The 21,768-nt window shown below is 40.3% G+C and overlaps 1 protein-coding gene across 1 annotated transcript in view; it reads left to right on the top strand.

Annotated features, from left to right (window-relative positions):
* The window catches only part of SFMBT2 (Scm like with four mbt domains 2), a 279,653-nt gene that overhangs the window by 185,177 nt on the left and 72,708 nt on the right, over window positions 1-21,768 (top strand). Inside the window, exons 10-11 of the mRNA XM_044679668.1 lie at window positions 5,698-5,780; window positions 13,532-13,658. Coding sequence (XP_044535603.1) covers window positions 5,698-5,780; window positions 13,532-13,658 — 210 coding nt within the window. The remainder of the gene's footprint in view (window positions 1-5,697; window positions 5,781-13,531; window positions 13,659-21,768) is intronic.

Here is a 21,768-nt window from a genome sequence, read left to right on the forward strand (position 1 = left end):
TAGATTTTCAGTTTCTTTTAGAAATTACCTATTTCTCACCTTTTCTTCAGACTCTTTCTTCCTCTCATCATCTGGAATTCAGGATTCTCAACCAAAATTCTAGTCTCTAATTTCAAATTTGTCTTATTTCCTCTCTTATTTGATATTTATCAGCCAGGAACATTTTTACAGGCTCTCTCCCAGCCCTAGAATTTTCTTCCTTCTCAGGTCTGCCTCGTGACTTCCTTCAAGCCCCTGCTAAAGTCCCATTGGCTAGGAGAAGCTTTTCCTGATCCTCTTTAATGCTAGTTTTTGTTTTTGTTATTCAGTCTTTCAGTCATGTCCAACTCTTCGTGTCCCCATTGGGGTTTTCTTAGTAAAGGTAATGAAGTGGTTTGCCATTTCCTTCTCCACCTCTTTTTACAGATAAGGAAACTGAGGCAAACAGGATTAGATTAAATCATGTGTCCAGGGCCATGCAGCTAGCAAATGTCTGAGATCATATTTTGAACTTAGGATGATGAGCCTTCCTGACTCTGATACCTGCATTTTCCTTCCATGGATTTTCTCCAGTTTGCCCTTATCTCTCCTGTTTGTGTGAGGGTGTTTTCATGTTTTCTCCCGCATTAGATTGTAAGCCCCTGGCAAGCAGGAGGAGAAAACAGTTTTCCTTGGGTAGCTGGCACTTAGCGCGGTGCCTTGCGTGTAGGTCTTTCATACATGCTTATTTCTTGGCTGCCTTGACTGACTGAAAAGTGAACCACTGACTGTTTCTGTCCCCCCCTCCTCTATGGACAAGCTGGCCTCCTGGGTTCCTTCCGACTCTCGAGAGTGATTCCATAAAAACTGCGGCCGGGCCGTGGTCACGGGCCCGTTACTGACCCGTATCTGATACTTCTACGTGGTGTGCGATGACAGAGCAGCCTCGGGGCCTTTGAGCCAGACTCAGAAGTTCCTAAAATCAAAATATGAAAGCTGGAAGAGTCCGCAGGGGGCTGTCTAGGCCTCGTGGTCCCTAGACGAGAACCCTTTCTAAACTGTCTCTGACAAGTGGCCCTCTTTACTTTGGATCCTCCGAGGGAGGCAGAAGCCACTGCTAAGGTAGCCCACTCTACCTTTGGATAGCTCTAATAACTTGAAATAACTAACCTTGAGCCTGAGGCCAAGCAGATTGCTCCAGTCTTATCTTGGAGGTGTAGACCTTAGAACATTCGAAGACAGTTCTTATGGCCCACCTAACTATTTGTTCTGGCTCAGAATAGCCAGGGGAAGTTAGCTAGGTATAGAATTGGTAGAATAGACTTTAATTTAATTTTTTTATTTAAAACCCTTACCTTGGAATCAATACTGGGTACTGTTTCCAAAGCAGAAGAGTGGCAAGGGCTAGGCCATGGGGGTCAAGTGACTTGCCCAGGGTCACCCAGCTAGGAAGGGTCTGAGGTCAGATTTGAACCCAGGACCTCCTGTCTCTGGGTCTGACTCTCAATCTGCTGAGCCACCCAGCTGCCCCCTGGAATAGAATTTTAGCAGGTATTCAGTTCTTTAAACGAGGGGCAGGAGGAAGCCTGGTAATTTGGCTCAGGACAGACATTGGTGACTGAGGCCACTCGCCCCAGAAGGTATGGATGTGCCAGGGATGACGGCTTTCTCTTCTGTCCATCTCTGTCACAATGTGAAGGGTTTATCTCTGGGGATTCATCGGATCGGAGCATTCATTCCAAAGTCAATCCATGGTTCTTGCTTACAGATCCTTCCCACTTTTCCATTCTTGTTGCTGTTTACCTAAGGTTAGATTCTCTTACTAAACTCTTGGAATTTTGAATGTCGCTGGTTCTTCTTTATGACTCCAGACGTTCTCTCCTACCATTGATCCCCACCAGACTCTTTTTCCTAATGTTACATTTTTATTTTTCACTCTACTTCTTCATTCCACTGTGGAGGCTCATTTCAGGAGGAAAGCACACAGATCCAAGAGGACTGGGAAAGGTTTCTTGTACAAGAAACGGACTTTTGAAGAAATCCAGGTCGCAGCGATGGAGAGCATTGTGGGCCCAGGGGGGATAGTCAGAGACAAGGCGCAGAGTTGGGAGGTGGGTGTCCTGTTTGAGGAGAAAGCAAAGCTCCGAAGCATCACTGGATCATCGGGCACACGGAAGAAAGGCACTGAACATGGAGCAGAAAGATCCTGTTTTCTAAGGACCAGTCTCGTTCAGAACAAAGGTGCTTACATCACCGGGAGGCTCGCCACTTGGCGATGAATTCTTTGGTCTATGAAGCAGAACTTTAAACTAGCCTGCAGTCCTGTGTAATTACAGTCATGAGCTTCTGCAGTAGATGGCAGCTGAGTAGACAGAAGGAATGCTAAGGATCATATGGATTTTGGTGGCCTATAAAGACCTACAAATATTTTTATACCAATTTTTTTTCACCATCAAGGACAGTAGAGCCTCACACTGTGACTCTAATTTCAAAGAACATTAAGAGAACAAAGACAGGAAAAACAGCTGGAATAAATCTGGTTTTTTATAGAGGTCTCTACCAGGGGTGATGATATAGTTGTACGGGTGTTTACAGATCGATTCACAACATACATATGAGTGGAGAAAGAGCAAGTGACCAAAGTCAAGAAAAGAAATCTTAAGATATTATTATTATTTTTTGTAAAAGATTGTTGAGAAAATATCGATAGCTGTTGAATTCTATGGTGCTTATTTGTTGGTTATATATTTTTTAAAGTATTTAAAAATGTTAGCAAGCAAATGTTAAAAAATTGTTTCTGCATGCTATTGGAAAAAAAATAATGAAGTCTTTAGGGAGAAAAAAAGTAATTTAGTGGAGTAAAAAATCTTGCAGTAAGACATCTCCCACTTCAAAATTATTCCAGCAGTCCAGCACATTCTTCTTCCACATGAGGGAATTAAGACTCATATAATGTTAAAAGAGTTGACCAAGAAGCAGCTGGGTGGCTCAGTGGATGGAGAGCCAGGCCTGGAGACAGGAGGTCTTGGGTTCAAATCTGGCCTTACACACTTCCTAGCTGTGTGACCCTGGGCACCATCATCACCCTACCATCATTCTTATTATTATTGCTATTTTTTGCATCTGCCATAGTGCTTACTGCAGTGCCGAATGCATGGCTGATACTGAATCAGCGTTTCATCTTTTGTATAACTTGAGTGCTCCCCAAGACACAGGTAACAGAATCATGGAGCTCTCCTGCCTCATGCCAGCTTATTTTGGTGACTAAGCAAATGGATCTTCTAATAGATTTGCTCTCCTTTGGTCCTGCGCCAGTCACCACTGCATGCTGAGCCATCAGGCTCAACTGTAGCCCTGTGGTGGGACGGGCTCCCCTGGCTGCTTATTGCAAATCTGGAGTTCTGAAGCTTTTCACCCCCAACTTGCTTTTTTTTTTTTTTTCGTCTTTGGGTTTTTAAACATATTTTTGTGACTTCAGTTAAGCCTTGTTACTTCTTGTTCTGTCTTTGTTGATTAATGAGGGTGATTGACCCCTGTCTCTTTATAATACAATCCAAAGCAATTTGTTTTTATATAGCGATTCTCCAGGAGCTGTCACAAAACTGCTTTTCAAAAAGAGCTCATTATCAAGCCTGGAGGAAGGAGAATTTAAAGAGATGAAGTGACTTGAGGTCCCTTGGGGAGGAAGGAGAAGTCTAAGCAGGTGGTGCAACACTAGGAAACAGCATTGTTCCTGGGGCATAGCAATGAGCTGCCGGTCCTGAAAGTGACACACCGGACCAAAGAATCATTGAGGTTCCTTCCATCCAACTTGATAATTCCACAAGTCTGTGACTCCCTGATGAAGTAGGCATGATTTTAGGATTCTGGCCAAAAGGGATAGAATGGAAACCTAGTTTTTTGTCCTTCTATCCAGTAGGAATAAAAAATAAACATGAAGCACTAAGTTTCTGGGATATAATTCCTAAGCTACAACCCCCCCCACCACCTCCCACACAAAAATCAGCCCTTTCCTTAAGGAGCTCACAAGGGGTTTGCAACAGGTACACGGAGAGAAGGGAGGAGCAATTGGTTCTCAGAAAAGGTGCTTGTTTTCAGAAACTTCAGATTGCATCAGATGGTGGGATCAAACCTACACAAGGAAAATGGGTAAAGAGAGGTAGAGAAAGAATTGTATTAAGGCTCATGGAAAGATTTTTGTTTTGAGAACCATCATGAATTGTTTTGGGCCCAGAAATGGGAAGGATTGGTCCTTGATGACTTTGCTTTTTCTGAACAGTTACTTAATGGAAAATCAAGATCATGGCAATTGTGCCCATAATATAAAGCTAGGCTACATAAGACATTGGGGATTTCTTGGTATTTATCTTTGTTGCCACCTTAATGTTTAGTCAAATGTTCCATGACTTTGTTCATTGAGGCATTAAATGACTCCAGGTTGCTTGTTCCCGTGGTCCCAGGTCTAGTTGTAACCCTCATAATTAATCAGGGAAAAGAGAAGCCCAAGTAAGGAGGTGTGGAAGTTAAGAGAGGACTGTGACGGAGGTGGACCTGGCTACAGAAGGGTCCAGAAAAGAGACCCAGGGAGGCTAACAGTCACTGGATCTAAGAAAGTCCGGACATGGATGGGGCAGTCATGGCAGAAATAAAGCAGAAGGTTAGAGAGTCCAGTGAAGGGCATTTGGAGGATAGAAAAACTGGGATTAAGAAATCAATCTAGATGTGGACTTTTCTAAATATTATAATTATTTGTTGTTTTTGCCTTCAAGCTTAAAGTCTTTTCCATCTCTAGAAAATGGCTTCTTCAGATGAAACACACTTTCTTCTCTTGAAAGGGAGAGGGATACTGCTGCTGACGAATATGGCTTCATGTTGGCATCTTACATATACTGTCGAACAGAGTTGTTGTGTTTGTTAAAGAAAAATTTCAAGGGAATTGACTATTGAAGCTTTTTTTCTCATCCTTATATAAACCTGCCCACTGAGCCAATGCTACTGTGAATGTGATCACCACTATCTGACCTCTCATGCAATCCCCCTACATACACCCTTCCTGCATTTCTGGTCTTCTTACACCTTGCATCCTGACTCATTTTCTTCAATCTAGTGACCACGGGCTCCTGGCTGTTCCATGAACAAGTCACACCATCTCTCAACTTGGAGGCTTTTCTCTGACTGTCCCCATCCCTGGAATGCCCCCCCCCCAACTGTTGACTCCCCTGGCTTTCCCCTAAGGGCCAACTAAAACCCTCCCTTCTACCAGAAGCCTTCCCTAACACCTCTTACTTACAGTGGTTTCCCTTTTTAAATTATTTCCTATTTATCCCATGCAGTTATTTAATTATTTCCTACATAGTTCATTTGTTTTAATTCCTATTTATTTGTTTTTTATTTATATCCAAATATGTAACTTGAAAGATATAGATATATGCATATATATATATATATTTACATGCTATTCCCCCACTAAATTATAAGCTCCTTGGGGGTAGGGATTTTCTTTAACCCTTTTTGTATCTCCAGTGCTTAGCACAGTGCGTGGCACATAGTAGATACTTAATAAATATTACTGGTTTAATCAATTAAAATTAATTAACCATTAGGGCTAAGTTTTTAAATTATTATTATTTATTATTATTTTTTATTTACCCATGCAATGGTGGAAGTATCAACAAACTACTTGACTCTCTCTGGTTCAGCCTAACAAATACTATTTTTAATTTGTTTTATCGTATACAGGTTATGCTGGCCAGGACTTTGACTGGGCAGATTATCAGAAACAGCATGGTGCTGAGGCCGCGCCTCACTTCTGTTTCAGAAATGTAAGTGTGTTTTTTGTTATTATAAATTAAATAAGATTATTGTCCAGAGTTGGCGCTCTTTCCTTGGTTGGTTGATGTACTGTTTTCTTTCTCCTCCCTCATGGCATGTGTTAAAACTTGAACGATTATTTTTTGTGGATGAATATCCTGTCTGTCAGTGCTCTCATGAAGGCCTTCTGAATCTGGAGTTCTTTTTATGAATTCTTCTGTAGAGCTGCAAGAATGTGCAAGGATAGGATACATCATTATCTTGTCTTATCATAAAAGTGTTGGAGATTTTTAATATTCTTTTTAAAAATTATCTTAAAACAATTTTTAAAACATTAATTAATTAATTTTGAGTAGGAGTTTTTTTAAACATTTATTAATATTTATTTTTTAGAAAAGTTAACATGGTTACACAATTCATGCTCTTACTTTTCCCTTCACCCTCTGACTTCTCCCTCCCCCCATGGCTGATGCGTATTTCCACTGGTTTTAACATCTGTCATTGATCAAGATCTATTTCCAAATTGTTGATAGTTTAGTTTCGGGTCTACATCCTCAACCCATGTGCTCAAGCAGTTGTTTTTCTTCTGTTTCCATTCCTGCAGTTCTTCCTCTGAATGTGGGTAGCGTTCTTTTCCATAAGTTCCTCGGAATTGTCCTGGGTCATTGCATTGCTGCTAGTACAGAAGTCCATTACATTCTATTTTACCACAGTATATCAGTCTCTGTGTACAGTGTTCTTCTGGCTCTACTCCTTTTGTGCATCAATTCCTGGAGGTCTTTCCAGTTCACCTGGAACTTCTCCAGTTTATTATTCCTTTTAGCACAATAGTATTCCATCACCCGCATATACCACAGTTTGTTCAGCCATTCCCCAATTGAAGGACATACCCTCCTTTTCCAGTTTTTTGCCACCACAAATAGCGCAGCTATAAATACTTTTGTACAAGTCTGTTTATCTATGATCTCTTTGGGGTACAAACCTAACAATGGTATGGCTGGATCATGAATAGGAGTTTTTGAATCAAGTCTCTGACCTGGTTGCCTATGATCCTTAAATGCTATCCCAAGAGTGTTATAAATGACTGAACTCTGTCACCTCCCAAGCACATCCCAGAAGCACATACTCCAAACCTCCTTAAGCATGTATCTGTGCTTTAGTTTGAGGGAATTCAAAGAACTTTAATTGGCTTATTCTTTTATATTCCCTTCTTAACTAGTTTATTTCAAGGGGCTCTTATTGGTATAGTCAACGTTAACCATAATTAAATATGAGAATACCTTATTTTATATACAGTGATTGCCTCCTTAAATAGTTTGTAGAAAGGATTCATTTTTGGTTTCATGGTAGCAATTGGAAACAATCAGATCATACATTTACCACTAGAAGGGACCTTGGAAGTCATCGAATTCAACCAGTCTCTTTTTGCAGATAGCAAAACGAATCTCTCCCCCAAATTTAAGTGATTTGTCCAAGGCCACAAAGAGTAAATAGCAGAGCCAAAATGGAAATTCTGGTTCTCAGATTCAAAGAAGGGGAGAGAATAAACCTTTATATAATGCTATGTGCCAGGCACTGTCCTAAGTATTTTACTACTCTTTCTCATATCCTCTTTACCTTCATTCTGTGAGGCAGGTGCTGTTGTGATCCCCATTTTACATGAGGAAACCAAGGCAGAAAGAGGTTAAGCCTATGGATACCCAGCTAGTTAGTGTCTGAGGCCACATTTGAACTCCAGCCTTCTTGACTCCAGGCACAATCTGGGCCATCCAGCTGTCAGTGATCTTCCCACTTGCCAACCTGAAACTGTCTGACCCTTTTTATTCCCCACCTCTTGTTTCATCACATTGGGGGAGCCTCTGGGCCCATCGAGTTTCCTCTTTTTTTTCTTTTACCACTCACAGTTCAACAGGAACGTGAGTGATTTCTCCCATAGTACACATCAGAAATTGGGATTCCAGGGGGCAGCTGGGTAGCTCAGTGGATTGAGAGCCAGGCCTAGAGACAGGAGGTCCTAGGTTCAAATCTGGCCTCAGACACTTCCCAGCTGTGTGACCCTGGGCAAGTCACTTGACCCCCATTGCCTACCCTTACCAATCTTCCACCTATAAGTCAATACACAGAAGTTAAGGGTTTAAAATTAAAAAAAAAAAAAAAAAGAAAGAAATTGGATTTCCTCACCACATCCCTGTAAGGTGGCTACTCTATGCCTTCCCCTCTTTTTACTGGGGAAAAAAATAAGGCTGTCATTACGTGGCTTACACAAGGAGGAAGCATCTGAAGAGTTCTCCCTGCTGAGCCATGGGCTCTCTGTCTGCTGGTGTGTTGTTTATCTCTGGAATCTGGGCTCGCACACATCCTCAGAGGTCACATCCTAAAGTTTGGCAAACACAACCAGATCCTAGCCTTCAGACAAAGGGCCTGAGGAATCACCTTTTCTTGATGAGAAAATGATCTAAAAAAAAAAAGAGTAGCTTCATGGCCTTTTATATCAGAAAATATAAGCCATGATTAGTGGATAAGGTTTTATTATAGTAGATGCTTAATAAATATTTGTTTAATTGAATTCAATCTTAAACTCATTAAGCCTCCGTTTCCTCATTTGTGGAATTGAGATTTTAGTGGACTCCAGGTTCAGAGTCGCAGTTGTAACCTGGCAGCCCAAAAAGCTAATAGGATTATGAGAAATAGAATATCAAACATTAGTACCAGCCTATTCCACACAGATCACCCCCTATCTGTAGTTTAGGCAGGTACCACTTTAGGAAGGACATTAATCCATTGGATATATTCCAAGGAGGTGAGCACCTGCGATGTGCCAGACGCTGCGCTGGGCACGGAGGACACAGAAAGAGGGAAAACCTGTCCCTGTCCTCTGGGGGCTCGTGTCCAAAAAGTGTGGGCTCTCGGCTCAGTGCAAAGAAAGACTCAGGCACAGATCATCAGCCTTCAAGCATTTAAAGGGATGGCGGGTGGGAAAAAGGAGGGCCGTCCCTCCAAGCAGCATTTATGAAGGGCTTGCTGTTGGCAGGCACGTCTGCCCAGCCCTTGGGACACAAAGAAAAGCAGAAACCGATCCTGCCCTCAAAGGGCTTCTGTTCCGGGGGTGGGGGGGTGGGGGGGGAACGCAGCATCCATAAATTGGTCCCTATGAGATAAATGCAGGGCAGAAGGATGTGTCATATCTGTGTGTATGTGCTATAGCCTTCTGGATAGAGAGGGGCTCCATATCCTGCTGCGTGTAGAGACGCATATGGATGCTGTATGTTTTCTGCATAAATAGCCTCTGCATCCTGCACAATATTGCCTGTGGATGCCATAGATTTTCTGTACAGATTATATCCTGCATGTGTATTTCACACATCTTTCAGCATGTATATGCCCCAGATATCCTTTTGCATGGGTGTATTATATATGCTACATATACACACACACATACATGTGGGTTTTGTGTGTGTTTGTATCCCTTATGGCAAGATTCTTTCTGTGTCATGGATTCCTTTGGCAATCAAGTGAAGCCTATCAACCCCTTTTCAGGGGAAAAAAAGTTTATAAATACCTAAAATAAAACTCAGGGGATTACAAAAACAAAAACAAAAACAAAAAAAACAAACAAACAAACCATGTTTAAATAGTTATCCAGCTGGTTTTCTAAGTCCATGGAGCCTGGGTTAAAAACCCCTCCCTCAGAGAGGAGGCACTAACAGGTAGAGGGGAAAAGGGAGAAGGCCTCCTTGGAGGGAGGCATTGACATGAGTTTTTGAAGGAAGTTGGCTAATCTTTTTTTTTGGTATTTAATTAATTTAGATAAGTTGGATCATCTCTGAGGCCAAAGTGAAGAGGAGGAGGAATATCCCAGACACAGGGGCCAGCCAGTACAAATAAACAGATGGGCACTGGACTGTCATGAATGAGGAGGAGCTAGTAGGCTAGTATGGTTGTACTGTAGAGTGTTTTTAAAAGAAATAGTCTCTTAAGGCTTGAAGTTTAGGAAGAGGCTAGCTTGTAAAGCCATTTAAATAGCAAACAGAGGTAATTGTGGTTGATTCTAGATACAATAGGCTTCTACGTTCATCCATTGTACCCCAGGAACCATTTTTCTTACCTTAATTTTTTTCCTACCTTAATTTTTTTACTTTAATTTTTTTACCTTACCTTATTTTTCTTATTTTTTTATTTATTAATTAATTTATTTAAGGTATTTATTGATACCTTAATTTTTTTTCCTGCCAAAGGAGATGTTTCCACGAGGGCCTTTTTTGAATCTGAACATCTCTACCTAATTTCCCTTTTTAAGTGCAAAGCATCCTTCCTGACTTTAAATATTTCCTTAGTCCTTCCATCACTGGGACCCTCTGCGACTCTGCCTCTGCTCCTCCCACTGTCACAAAAGCTTTAAAATAAAGGGGCTCACACATGGCCATCATCACCCACCAGCCCTTGAACCTTGACGGATGTTCTCTGAAGATGAAATTGGTTTTAATGAGTTTGTTGTTGTTCCTGCTGCTGCTGCTGTTGTGTATTCATTAGTAGATGCTCATTACAAAAATGCTCCCTTTTGTTGACTGGCTCTCAATTTATTTAATAGGCAGGATTATAATCTGCCTGTTGGCATCTGCCTTGCATTAACTGGCAAGTTGTTGAATTTGTCAGCTTGCTACAAGCTCCTTTGGATAGAATGCTTATTATAAATTCGTTTTTTAATCACACATCTCCAGTGTAGCACAGCCAATCTCACGTGGAAGTGCATGCATTGTCACCGTTTCCCTGGGGATGTTTAACCATCGTAGGCAGTTATGAAATGGAGAGACATAGCCAAATGCTTAGCAAAATAAACTCACAGGTAACTGTTTTGTTATTGATCCTTTACAAATTAGCCTCAAGCAGGGAGTTAAAACGAAAGTAGGTTGTGTAGTTTTAGTTTTTCTTGGGTAACTAGAAGAGGAAGCATGTAACTCACTCACCAAGACAGTTAGGAGGCATCCTGGCAGGTGTTTGAAAAGAAGCTCGATGCCTAAAGGACAGGGAATGTGTTTGAGTCAGACTTCACAAAGAATAATAATAGTGTGGAACCAATAGCGTGATTCGGATATAATTGGGTGCAAATAATTTTCATTCCCCTCACATCGAAGTATATGTGTTTTCTTCAGCTTAAAGACTATCTGACTTTAATTGAACGACATAGAGGTGTTACACAGTAACGAGACGGTTTTCTTTGACACGTGACAATCCAGGTCATTACTTTATAGTCACATCATGGGTATACAATGCCAGATATGCATATTTTTCCTCAAATATTTTAATTCTCTCTATTCAATTTTTTGGACTAAGTAATCTTTGGGTAAGCATGTTCATGCTGATGCAGTTATAGGAGTTGTTACTGCCAGTCTAAGTAGAGCAAGGGAAAAGAGGTAAAGAGAGAGTAACCCCACTAACTAATCACTGATTTTACTTTAATTTTGTGAATTATCTAGTTTTTCCTTTTTCTTATTTTTTTTTCTTTTGTTTGCTTTTGGTCACTCCTTGGTTCATTAGTAGCCCTTCCTTTGCCTGATTCCCTCTATATAGTCTCAATCTATTTATATATTAAATATATAATATATTATTGTCATTTAAATTAGTACCTGGGCAGAATGTTGCTTGGGGATACTAGATGTGATATTCATATGTGTATAACCAGATAACCCAGTTCTTTAGAGATAATCAGGATTCTTATTATCTAGCAATTTACTTGGATTTGAATCCTGTATGAATTCACTATAGATTCATTATAAATTCATTATAGATCATTCCTTAATTATAGACTTTTAGATTATTTCCTTAACTCTGCAAAAATATCTTAGAGATAGATGTATCTTATTTGCCATATTCATGAGATCGTGGGAGGATCAGAACTATTATCCTGAATATAAAAGCAAAACAAATCTTAAAAATCCATTCAGGGTGGGTCAATCAAGTGGTCTTTATTTATGAAAGGTTGCTTAATTATCTTTAAAAAGGAAGTGTCAGTTATGTTTCTTGTTACTGGGAATTATTTTTAAAGGTTGATTCAGGAAGGACATTGAAATTGTGGATTAACAGTGAGTATTTATTAATCATGTACTGTGCTAAGTACTAAGAATACAAATATAATGTAAAACCCAGTGCAATTGCTTGTTGGCTCCCGGAGGGGGAAGGAAGTAAGAGAGGGAAAGAATATGAATCATGTAACCATGGGAAAACCTTCAAAACAAATCAATTAATTAATTAATTAATTAGATTTTAAGAATTAAATAAAAAAAGAATACAAATATAATCTGAGAAAAAAACACTTCTTGTCCTCAGGGATCTTACTTTCTAAAGAGAGAGCTGAAAAGTTGGGGTTTGGGAATGCAGTCAATAAAGAAATTTAGAGTTAGGAGTTGAGCCAGAAGAGGAATGACCCTACCTGGCCTTCCTTAAAATGGAATTCTGGAGGCACTTCCATTTCTTTACCAGTTAGGAAGGAACTCCTCAATCAGAAGAGGAGACCAAAATAGTAGAAGGATCTTCTGGAGAAAGAAGGCTGCTGAGCCTGATGGAAAAAGATGTCGGTGCAGGCAGGAGTAGATGCCCCTGAGGAGTGACCTCAGGAACTCCCAGTAGCACCCATAACTGAGAGAGGGCCCTGCTCAAGAACTACAAAAAGAAAAATACCATTTGTACTGAGCCAATACTTGTAGCACTTATGTCTGTCGATAATCTTTTTGGACCTCTCTTCTAGAAAATAGAGTTATATACCCTTACGACCTTTTCCAAGAATCCTACTAACAAGGGTTTTCTCATAGTAAAGTAGGGTCAGCAATGAGGTTAATGCCCTTTTCTGACAGAGTGATATGGAAATGAAAATTAATTTGTGGCTTGTTCTCATTTTTGTTTCTGAATGAAATGCCATTCAGAATCTGGTAAGTTATTATCAGATGATCGTGACAGGCAAAATGGCAGCATGGAAAATGACTGACCTCTCAGGATCAGGAAGAACTGGGTTCAGATCCTACCACGGACACACTTTGAACAAATCCCATAAACCTCTCAGCACCCTAGGCAGCTTTCTGAGTCCACGGGTTGGGAAGAAGGGGCCCGTGGCCCTTCCTCAGGCTCACGAGGGAAAAAGGACAGGCCCAGGCCCAGGCCCAGGCCTTCTCTCTAGCCTCACACACCAGCCCAGGAGTTTAGGCTGAGATAAAGCTGCGGAAGCGCCTTGTCTTAGATTTACAGGGACGTGGCAGGTGCCCCTCGCGTGGGTTTATTGCTGCCATTTCCAGAATCTCTGAAAGCTGCGTAAACTCTGTGGGTGACCCAAGAGCCACAGAGACGGAGGGTCTCTGCCATAGCCAGATACTTCGTAAACTCACACATTCTTTTGTTCTTTTGCTATTGAATCCTTATGAATTCTTTTCCAGCGGCTGAGATTTGCCCTTTAAGGGGGCGTCAGATAAATTCTAATGGATATTGGGAAGAAGGTGGAGGAAGAAACGGCCTCCTGCTTCCTTCATTTTATTGGTGCAAGAACTAACAGGTAGAGGAAACTTTGAACTCGGAGTCAGAAGACCCAAGTTTGAGTCCCGGTTCTACCATTTAGCTCTTGTGCTTCCGCCCTCCAAGGGCTCGATTTTCCTTACACTGTAAGAGATGGGGTCAGACGAGTCCTTAGAGCATGGATGCGTCGATCCTGCCGCGAAAGCTTCCATTTCCTCTGAGCAGCATCCTGACTCACCGCGCCTGCGCGCTTTATTCCTTTCAGACATCATTCAGCCGTGGATTTACAAAGAACATGAAGCTCGAAGTCGTGAACCCCAGGAACCTGGGGGAGCTCTGTGTTGCCTCCGTGATCAGCGTGAAGGGAAGGTTGATGTGGCTTCACTTGGAAGGTAAGTGCCTGTGTCGGGAGCCATGTGAACGCCGCTCCTCTGATTGGCTCCTCTGATGGGGGCTCCCCTACGCCCTGCCTTTGAGCTGCCTTTATGCAAATGAGCCTTAAGTTATTCAATATTCTTAAGTAAGTGAAACTAATCAAATATAAATTCATTCCGAGCTTCTCTTCTTAACTAATAATTTCATGAAATGAGACGTTGGTAAGATAATTATGTTTGGAACACAGTGGTCTTTTTGCTTGCAGGATCATAAAAGCTAATGCTTACAATCAGATTAACATGAGTCGCTAAAACTAGTGTTGGGCTCTTATTATCTAGATAAAATATTTGCATGCTTGCATTATTTATTTGTTTGCATTATTTTTGCTTCATTATCTTTAGAAGATGTTTTGTTTCATGTTTTCCAAAAAAAAGAAAGAAAAAGAAACGATCAGCTTTTGTCTCAAATGTATAATAAATAGTATTTTAGCTGGATGTGTATAGATCACTCTTTATGTATGCTCTGTAGGGGAGTTGGGAAGATTAAGAATTGTATTTTTTTGAAGAATGGAACACTAATGAGATTTTGGATACTTTAGTAATAAATCCATAGTTTTCAGTTGCCACTTTTTCAGGAGGAAATAATTAGAATGGATTTGAGCTTTAAAAAAACAAACCTCAAGACCACTTCATTTTCTCCTAACATTTAATTTTGTTATTTTAGGCACTTAATAAGATATGTGTATCTTCCTGAAAAGAAAATACAAAAAATTTGTTTGTGTTGGTATATTGACTCCACAAGCCAGTGGTTTTTTATCTCAAAAGCTTTAACATTATGGGCATCTAAGCAGAAAGTTTAGAAGTTCACTGAGGTACCTTTGTCTTTCTTCCTTTAATGCCCCTAGAAAATAAGTTTACAAAATCACAGCTTACTAGATAGGTCTATGATTTTCTGAGTCTCATTCCCAGCCTTCTGATATTTCACATTCTAATGTTGGTTGGAAAAGGTAGGGAGCAACTGTTCTGGGCATTAACTTTTAAAGAGAATTCTATTTGTATTGGCACCATTAGTAACCAAGAAATACTTTAAAACTCACTAACACTTCATTTTAATGACTTGTCAATTGGATTGTAACATTGACTTTTATGCTCATGCAGTCCATGTACTGTTCTTTGAGGTCCAGTTAAATGATATAATAATCCTCCAAAATGTTCAGTTTCTCAAGTTAGGGGTCTCAAAATGACATGGCCTGTTAGGGTTAAAGAGAAGAGAGAGATTACATTTTGTTTTCATTACCACATTTAGGACTGAGTTGGCTGTCCTCTGAGAAATCAGATTTTTCTTGTATTTCCAAAACACTGAATTTAATTTGCACTGGGATGAAACATGTATTCCAAGGCTTAAGGTTTGTTTACATTCTTTCTTTGAAAACAAAAATGGTAAAGTTGGAAGCCCATGTTTCATTATTATTTAACACATTATGTTTAAAATTCCTCTGCAGTTTTTATTTATTTAGCAGCTTATATTTTCAGAGTGCTTTACAGCTGTTAATTAGTTAACAAACACAGCAGTAATAGTGTCCTGAATTTTATAGGTGGGGAAACTAACAGAGCCTTTAAGATGTGCCTGGGATTCAGTTTCAGGGATTTTGATATTCTATCTAATGCCTAGTTCACTAGATTCCATAACCTCCTTGATCTCAAGCATTAATGAGCAACATCCGATGTTTATTTAATTTTTTAAGCAATAATCACCTTATTTCAGTAGTCTACCTTGTATGCTGTACATTGGAATGAATACCCTTCAGAGATATTTCAATTAGCTTTTGATTAAGTATTCTTCACACTTCCAAAGTGGTGGTCATTTAACCTGTCATGTGAAATCTAGTTAAAATGGAATATTTTAATAAAAATTTTAATTTTAATAAAATGGAATAAACTAGATTTGGAGAGCAGAAAAAGTCCGGCTTCCTAGACCATATAAGGATATTTCAAAAAGAGTATTTTTAAAATTTAGTATTCTCACCTATGTTTTTAAACTTTTAATATAATGATTTCAGTACAAAGGATGGGTGAGAATGACAAAAAAATATGTTAAAATAGGCCTCAGGTTTCAGAAACAAAAGAAGCCAAAAGCTTACGGATTATTCAGAAGCCTCATGCTGTTGTATCTTGCACGATTTCTTGCATGAGAGACCTAGAAAGTGTCGAGGACATGACAATGTGGTATTATTGTGAATGAATATCACAAAAAAAATAAAGTTCATTATAGCCTAACTGAAAGGAAATGTCTGGTTATTGAAGTGGGAAGTTCTATCAGAATCAGTCATGCATGTGTGTAGTCAAACACTCAGCTACTTAGATCGGAGGTCAACCTCAACAGCAAGTCACTTGCATGTAGTTATAATGGTTTCAACCTGACATATCAAAATAAGCCATCAGTGCCAGGAAATGGAAGAAGCAAAAATATTGACCTTAATTACCAACAGTTTCAGAAAAAAACAAACAGATGTAAATCATTCACTGCAATAAGGAAGCACTAGGACTCCTAAAACCATATTAATGATCATAATGCCAAAGGAAAAGACTTGGAAGTCAAGGCCAGCATTGGTTTAGAATACAAATATATCTGCGAAACAGCACAGAAAAGTGTTAAAAGCCACAGTAATTCATAAAATGGTGGAAGCGAGGATAAATCTTCAAAAGGCGTGGGGTAACACCCAACCGTGTACCCCGGCGTCTGTAGAGAACTGGTAGGTGGCCTCCTCTCGGAAGGACAATAAGATGATGGGAAATGGAACAGATCTTTTATAGCTTCTTATTGGCATTAATACCAGAGGAATTCCTCCTTTAGGAAGTACAAATGGTACATGAGAAAATGACAATGGCAAAAGTAGTTGGAACACGCCAAGAATATACAGAGGAAATCTGTAGACTTTTGGTCTCCAAAATGGAAGCCACAACATGGCCCCAAGGCATGGTCTCTCCTGCAGTCTGCCAAGCAGAAGGCTCCCCTTGAGCACCACCATTCACCAGTCTGCTCTGGCCTCTCTCACTTACTCCCGTCAGAGGGAGGCGGGCTTCTCAGCGTGGTCCTCACACCAGCTGGACTAGCTCTGCCAGCCCCCATTCGGTGCCATTGGGAAACCTTCCAGCTCCTTGTCATGGCCCCGCTGAGCTTCTCAGAGGATGGAGGCTGTTTGCTAGGGCAGTGACTAGTGACCAAAAGCCCCTCCTGCCCGCTCCTCTTTCTTTACCTGCCCTAAATCAGGGGCCTGACTGCGTCTTCCCCCCTGGCTCCCCAGGGCCTCCCTAGTAACAGTGAGCCACTCTCTCAGGCATGTAAAGCCCTTTGCAACCACCGTAAGCCGCCTTTCTGGCCATGGTGGAAAGGCCCACAGCCTGCACGCCGGACGTCAGCCTCGTCCTGCTGCTTTCTCGTTCTCCTACAGAAACACAACTCAAAGAGCTAATCATCACTAAGGAATTAATGTGTCTAAAAGCAGAACCACATAAAGAGAGAGAATGAATTTAAATTGAGGACTTTCTGTTGAGTTGAAATCAGTCCCACTCACTTTGTTTGTTTTGTGCATGTGGACATATATAGATATACATATGTATGTATATATACATATATAGAAACACATTTGTATGCAGAGAAATGTAACTCCTGCTTAGAAACTATTATGTTTTCTGACTTTATTATCTATTATTTGATTGTCAGATTGTATAGTAATTGATAAGAAACTAAACATAAAAAAGAAATTAATATGTTAGACTAGCTACATTGATTAACTGAATAATGACCATCGTTTATATTTACAAACATATAAAGGACATAATACACTTTTAAAAACCCAAAGCCGATTTGCTCCCTTTACTGTCATTGAAAAAATATCATATAAATAGTATTGTTAGAGTTTAAAAGGGTTTTTATTTTCATTTTAATTTAAAATTTTAACTATTTCATATATCTCATTTTAAAATTTATATTTGTGCACACCTTTTGATGTATGCATACTATACATGTACATGTATATTATATAGGATGTGCATACATTTTGATGTACATATATATGATGTACATATTTGTATGTCATTTATAAATATACACATATTGGTTGAATGTGTTTAAGAAATGCTTGCCAATAAGTGTACATGATCAGAAAAGTTTGAGGACAGTGATATAGATCATAATTATCTTGAAAATATCAAGGGATCATTTTACAAGATATTTCAAAATAATGATTCCAAAAGAATAGGAAAGTAAACACTATACCTGATTATATACTCCAGAAAGATGATTGAAAGTGCCTGAATATCCATGTCCCCAAGTCCTTTTTTCTCATCTTTTACAAAACATTCTGAGAATAATATAGATACATATAGAAGGGTGCCCTGGATTAAAATAAGAAAAGGGGAAAGGCCAACTGTTATAAATAATTCTGTATATCAGTCTCTGTGTACGCACTTGCATAACTGACTGAACCGTGCAGCAAACACAAGATTTTATTGTGTGTTTGTTCGTTACAGAAAAGCATTTGATTTAATAGAACAAAGCTCATCTTTAAAGTCTTTTTTAAAAAGGGGGTCTGTCATGCATATGTTAAAATCATACAATATTCTTTGAGAAATGGAGCCACAAGCCTATTTGTTCTGTGACTGATGATTAACGTCAGGCAATGCCCAAGATGGAGAGCAGCATAATCACCAGAGTGGCTCGCCCACTCATGGAGGATGCCTTCCACCAGGTCCAAATGGAGATTCTCTCTTGATGGGAAGGTAATCCCAGATGTTGCTCTTGGTAGATGGCATTTTGCTTATTGAATCAAGGCCCAAGCCTCGGAGGGCCTCTTTTTTGAGGTCCATGATTACTCAAATGAGATCTTTAGAACCTTCCAATTGGATTATTAAAAGAAAAACAACCCAAAACACCAATTGTCCAGATTCTAGATAAGTTCATTTATTCAGACAAGGTGCTAGTTCATGTGTTTTGGTTCTAGAATTGAAGAGAAGGGAAAGGGATGGCTTTGGAGAAAATGTACTTTCCTTTTAAAAGTCTTGACCCATGAGTCCATCTATTAATGGAGTTCTTCTCTCAGGGATGACCTTACATCTTGAAATATCCCAGCCTCTGAAGAAAACCAAACCAAACCAAACCAAAAAAAGTAAGAAATATCCCAGCTTCCAGAGAATCCAAGTGGTGGGTGACCCTCAAGGCTGCCTGATCCATAGCATCTTTCCCACCGTAGGAGTCAGGAGTATGGCTGAAGGAATATGGTCCAGGAGAAGAAAGATGGGCTGGCCCTGGGTGGAGAGGGAAGGCTTGGGGGGCCGACAGCCTCCGTGCCACCCTGATCCTAGCTATCTTTCCCTATGTAAAATGATTGGGAGGCCGGACTCCTTAACGTGTGGGATATATCTCCACTGGAAATTCATTTATTTCTTTGTTAACAAAATTCCGATAGACTTGATCTTGCCCTGATGGAAGGGAAAAAGTGTCAGATGAAATCACAGATTCACTCGGTTGAACAGAAATCTAACCCTTGTGCTGAAAAGATTTAAAACCACTGAAGAACTTCAGGAAAATCAGGCCTCTCACCCATCATTTATGGAACAAAAATTCTACTGGTCTTTCCTTGATTGTTTTGCCCTTGTTTAGCTTTTCATGTTGGAAGTGACAGATTAATCACACTTCTCATTAATCATAGCTTCACATTTATTACATTTTCTTTTCCCAAGTCCAGAGCAGGGATTGGGGGGGAGGGGGGAACAACAACAATGAAGGTTCATTCTGGTCACTTTGTGGCTGTTAAATTATTTTTATGATGGTAGTTTTTCTGATTATAGACCATTGAAATCACACTTTAAATTTGCAAAGTGCTTGTCACTAATTATATTAGTTATTTTTATGCATTAAATTGATTTGAAGTATTTTTACCGAGTCGTTGATGGACCACTTTTAGATAATTAAAATGATCATTTTGGTATAATGGTCGACTTCTCTGAAGTTGCGTATCCTTTCAAGGGCTCGTAAAGGAGCAGATGTTGGAGGGTGAGGAATGAATAACAGATCTGCGAGTAGGATATTTTTATTTTAGGTGCACACTTGGAAATGATTCCAAGCTCTTTCATAAAAGCTTCTGACAGTCATCAAGAACAATTCGTGGTGATGGGATTTTGTGTTTGGGAATGGGTTTTCTTTTATATAAACAGTAAGCTTTAGATAATCACTTCTATTATTGTCATCATTGCTATTATCATTAGGACTAATATTTATTCTGTCCATGCAACAGCATAGTAGCCACCCTAAACCAGGCACAGAGAAAAAAAATCCTCAAGTAGCCTGATACACATTTAGATTTCCTTTTAGGGCCCACGTAGATCAGAGGAGCCTCTGAAATATTATTCAGTAGACCAGCCTGCCTGCATGACTCCTTGTGTGCCTTAGTCTTGAAACTCTTTGCAGGTAGAAGACTGTGTGTTACTCTCAGAAGTGACGAATCCTGAGAACAAATGCTTCTAAGACCCTTGAAAAAAACTTCATTTTCATTTTAAGCCAGGGACGATCAGCACTCCCTGCGTCATGCTCAGGAGCTGATGTTTAGGACAGATCATTTCTTTTGAATATTTTAGATTTTCAGGGCCCTCCAAAGAGGAAATAGAAATCTGTGTTTGGATAGGGCAAGAATCATTTACATACATGTCCATATGATCAGAAAATACTTATTAGGCACCTACAGGTAGGGGCAGCTAGGTAGTTCAGTGGATGGAGTGCTGGGCCTGAAAGTCAAAAAGACCCAAGTTCCAATCTGGCCTCAGACACTTCTTAGCTGGAGAAGGAAATGATAAACCACTCCAGAATCTTTGCCAAGAAAACCCCATGGCTGTGCTGTGGTCCATGGGCTCTCGAAGAGTCAGATACCCATGGCTGAAAGAATGGTCTTCCAAGCACTGAGCTCGCCATTGAGGATAGAGAAAGGTGAGAAAAGTCAGCCCCTGCCTTCAAAGAGCTCACAGTCTAATGTGCAAATAACTGTGTGCAGGGAAATTGGAAATAGTCCATAGAGGGAAGGCATTAGCATTAAAAGGGCTTGGGAAAGGCTTCCGGGGAAGATAAGATTTTATCTGAGGTTTGAAAAAAGCCAGAAGGGTGCATCTGCCACATATAGGGGGGCGGGAGGGTAGCCAGTGAAAATGCCCAGAATTGTGGGGTAAGATGACAAGGAGCTGAGGGAACAGATGGCATTCTTGTGTGAGGAGCAGGGAGGAGGCCAGCGGGGCACAGCCCATCAGCTACCTTCATTGACAGAAGAAGACACGCACTTGGAGATGTTCAGTCCCTTTTTTAGGGCTGGAGACTGAGTCCTCCTCTCTTGTACCTTTCAACTCCTGATGCTCAGAGATTCTGCTTCTCTCATATTACCCCTTCTGTGGGGGGCCTTGTGTGGTCCAGCGGACAGAGAGCCAAGCCTGGAGATGGGAGAATCTGGCCTCACACACGTCCTAGCTGGGTGGCCGTGGGCAAGCCACTTACTCCCAGTTGCCTAGCCCTTACCCCTCTTCTGCCTTGGAATGGATGCTTATTCCCAACTCTAAGACAAGAAGGTAAGGGTTTAAAAAATTACATCTTTTATGACAGGTCATTTCTAGTCCTGCTTACAGTATCACATTGCCCCTCTCGACTCCCATCTCATTTCACTGATCTACAACCATGAACCACAATCAAATCTCTTTATACTTGGATGGAGTGTGTTAGTCTGTTCTTCTAAGATCCACTCACCTCATCTTTGTACACCTAATTGTCCCTCTCTGCCCCCCCCTTCCATTTTTGTTGTCTCCCTGATTAGAATATAAGTTTTATGGGCTGTGACTCTTTTGCTTTTTGTATTTGTATTATTAGCACTTAACATAGTGTGGCACATGCTAAATGCTAAATAATGCTTGTTAATTAATTTACTTATTTATTTTCCTTAGGCCCCTGAGGACTTAAAAATCATAGCTGCTGGGTCCCAGAAAGAGATTTGGTCAAGCGGGTGGTTATTTTGCTAGCCATTGAGAACAGACACAGAATTGGCTCCACCTGTATTCCCTGTGGAAAGGGGGTTCCTATACAGAGATAGCGTTC

Source organism: Gracilinanus agilis, chromosome 5 (genome assembly GCF_016433145.1).
Source record: "Gracilinanus agilis isolate LMUSP501 chromosome 5, AgileGrace, whole genome shotgun sequence".
In the NCBI taxonomy this organism is placed as follows: domain Eukaryota; kingdom Metazoa; phylum Chordata; class Mammalia; order Didelphimorphia; family Didelphidae; genus Gracilinanus; species Gracilinanus agilis.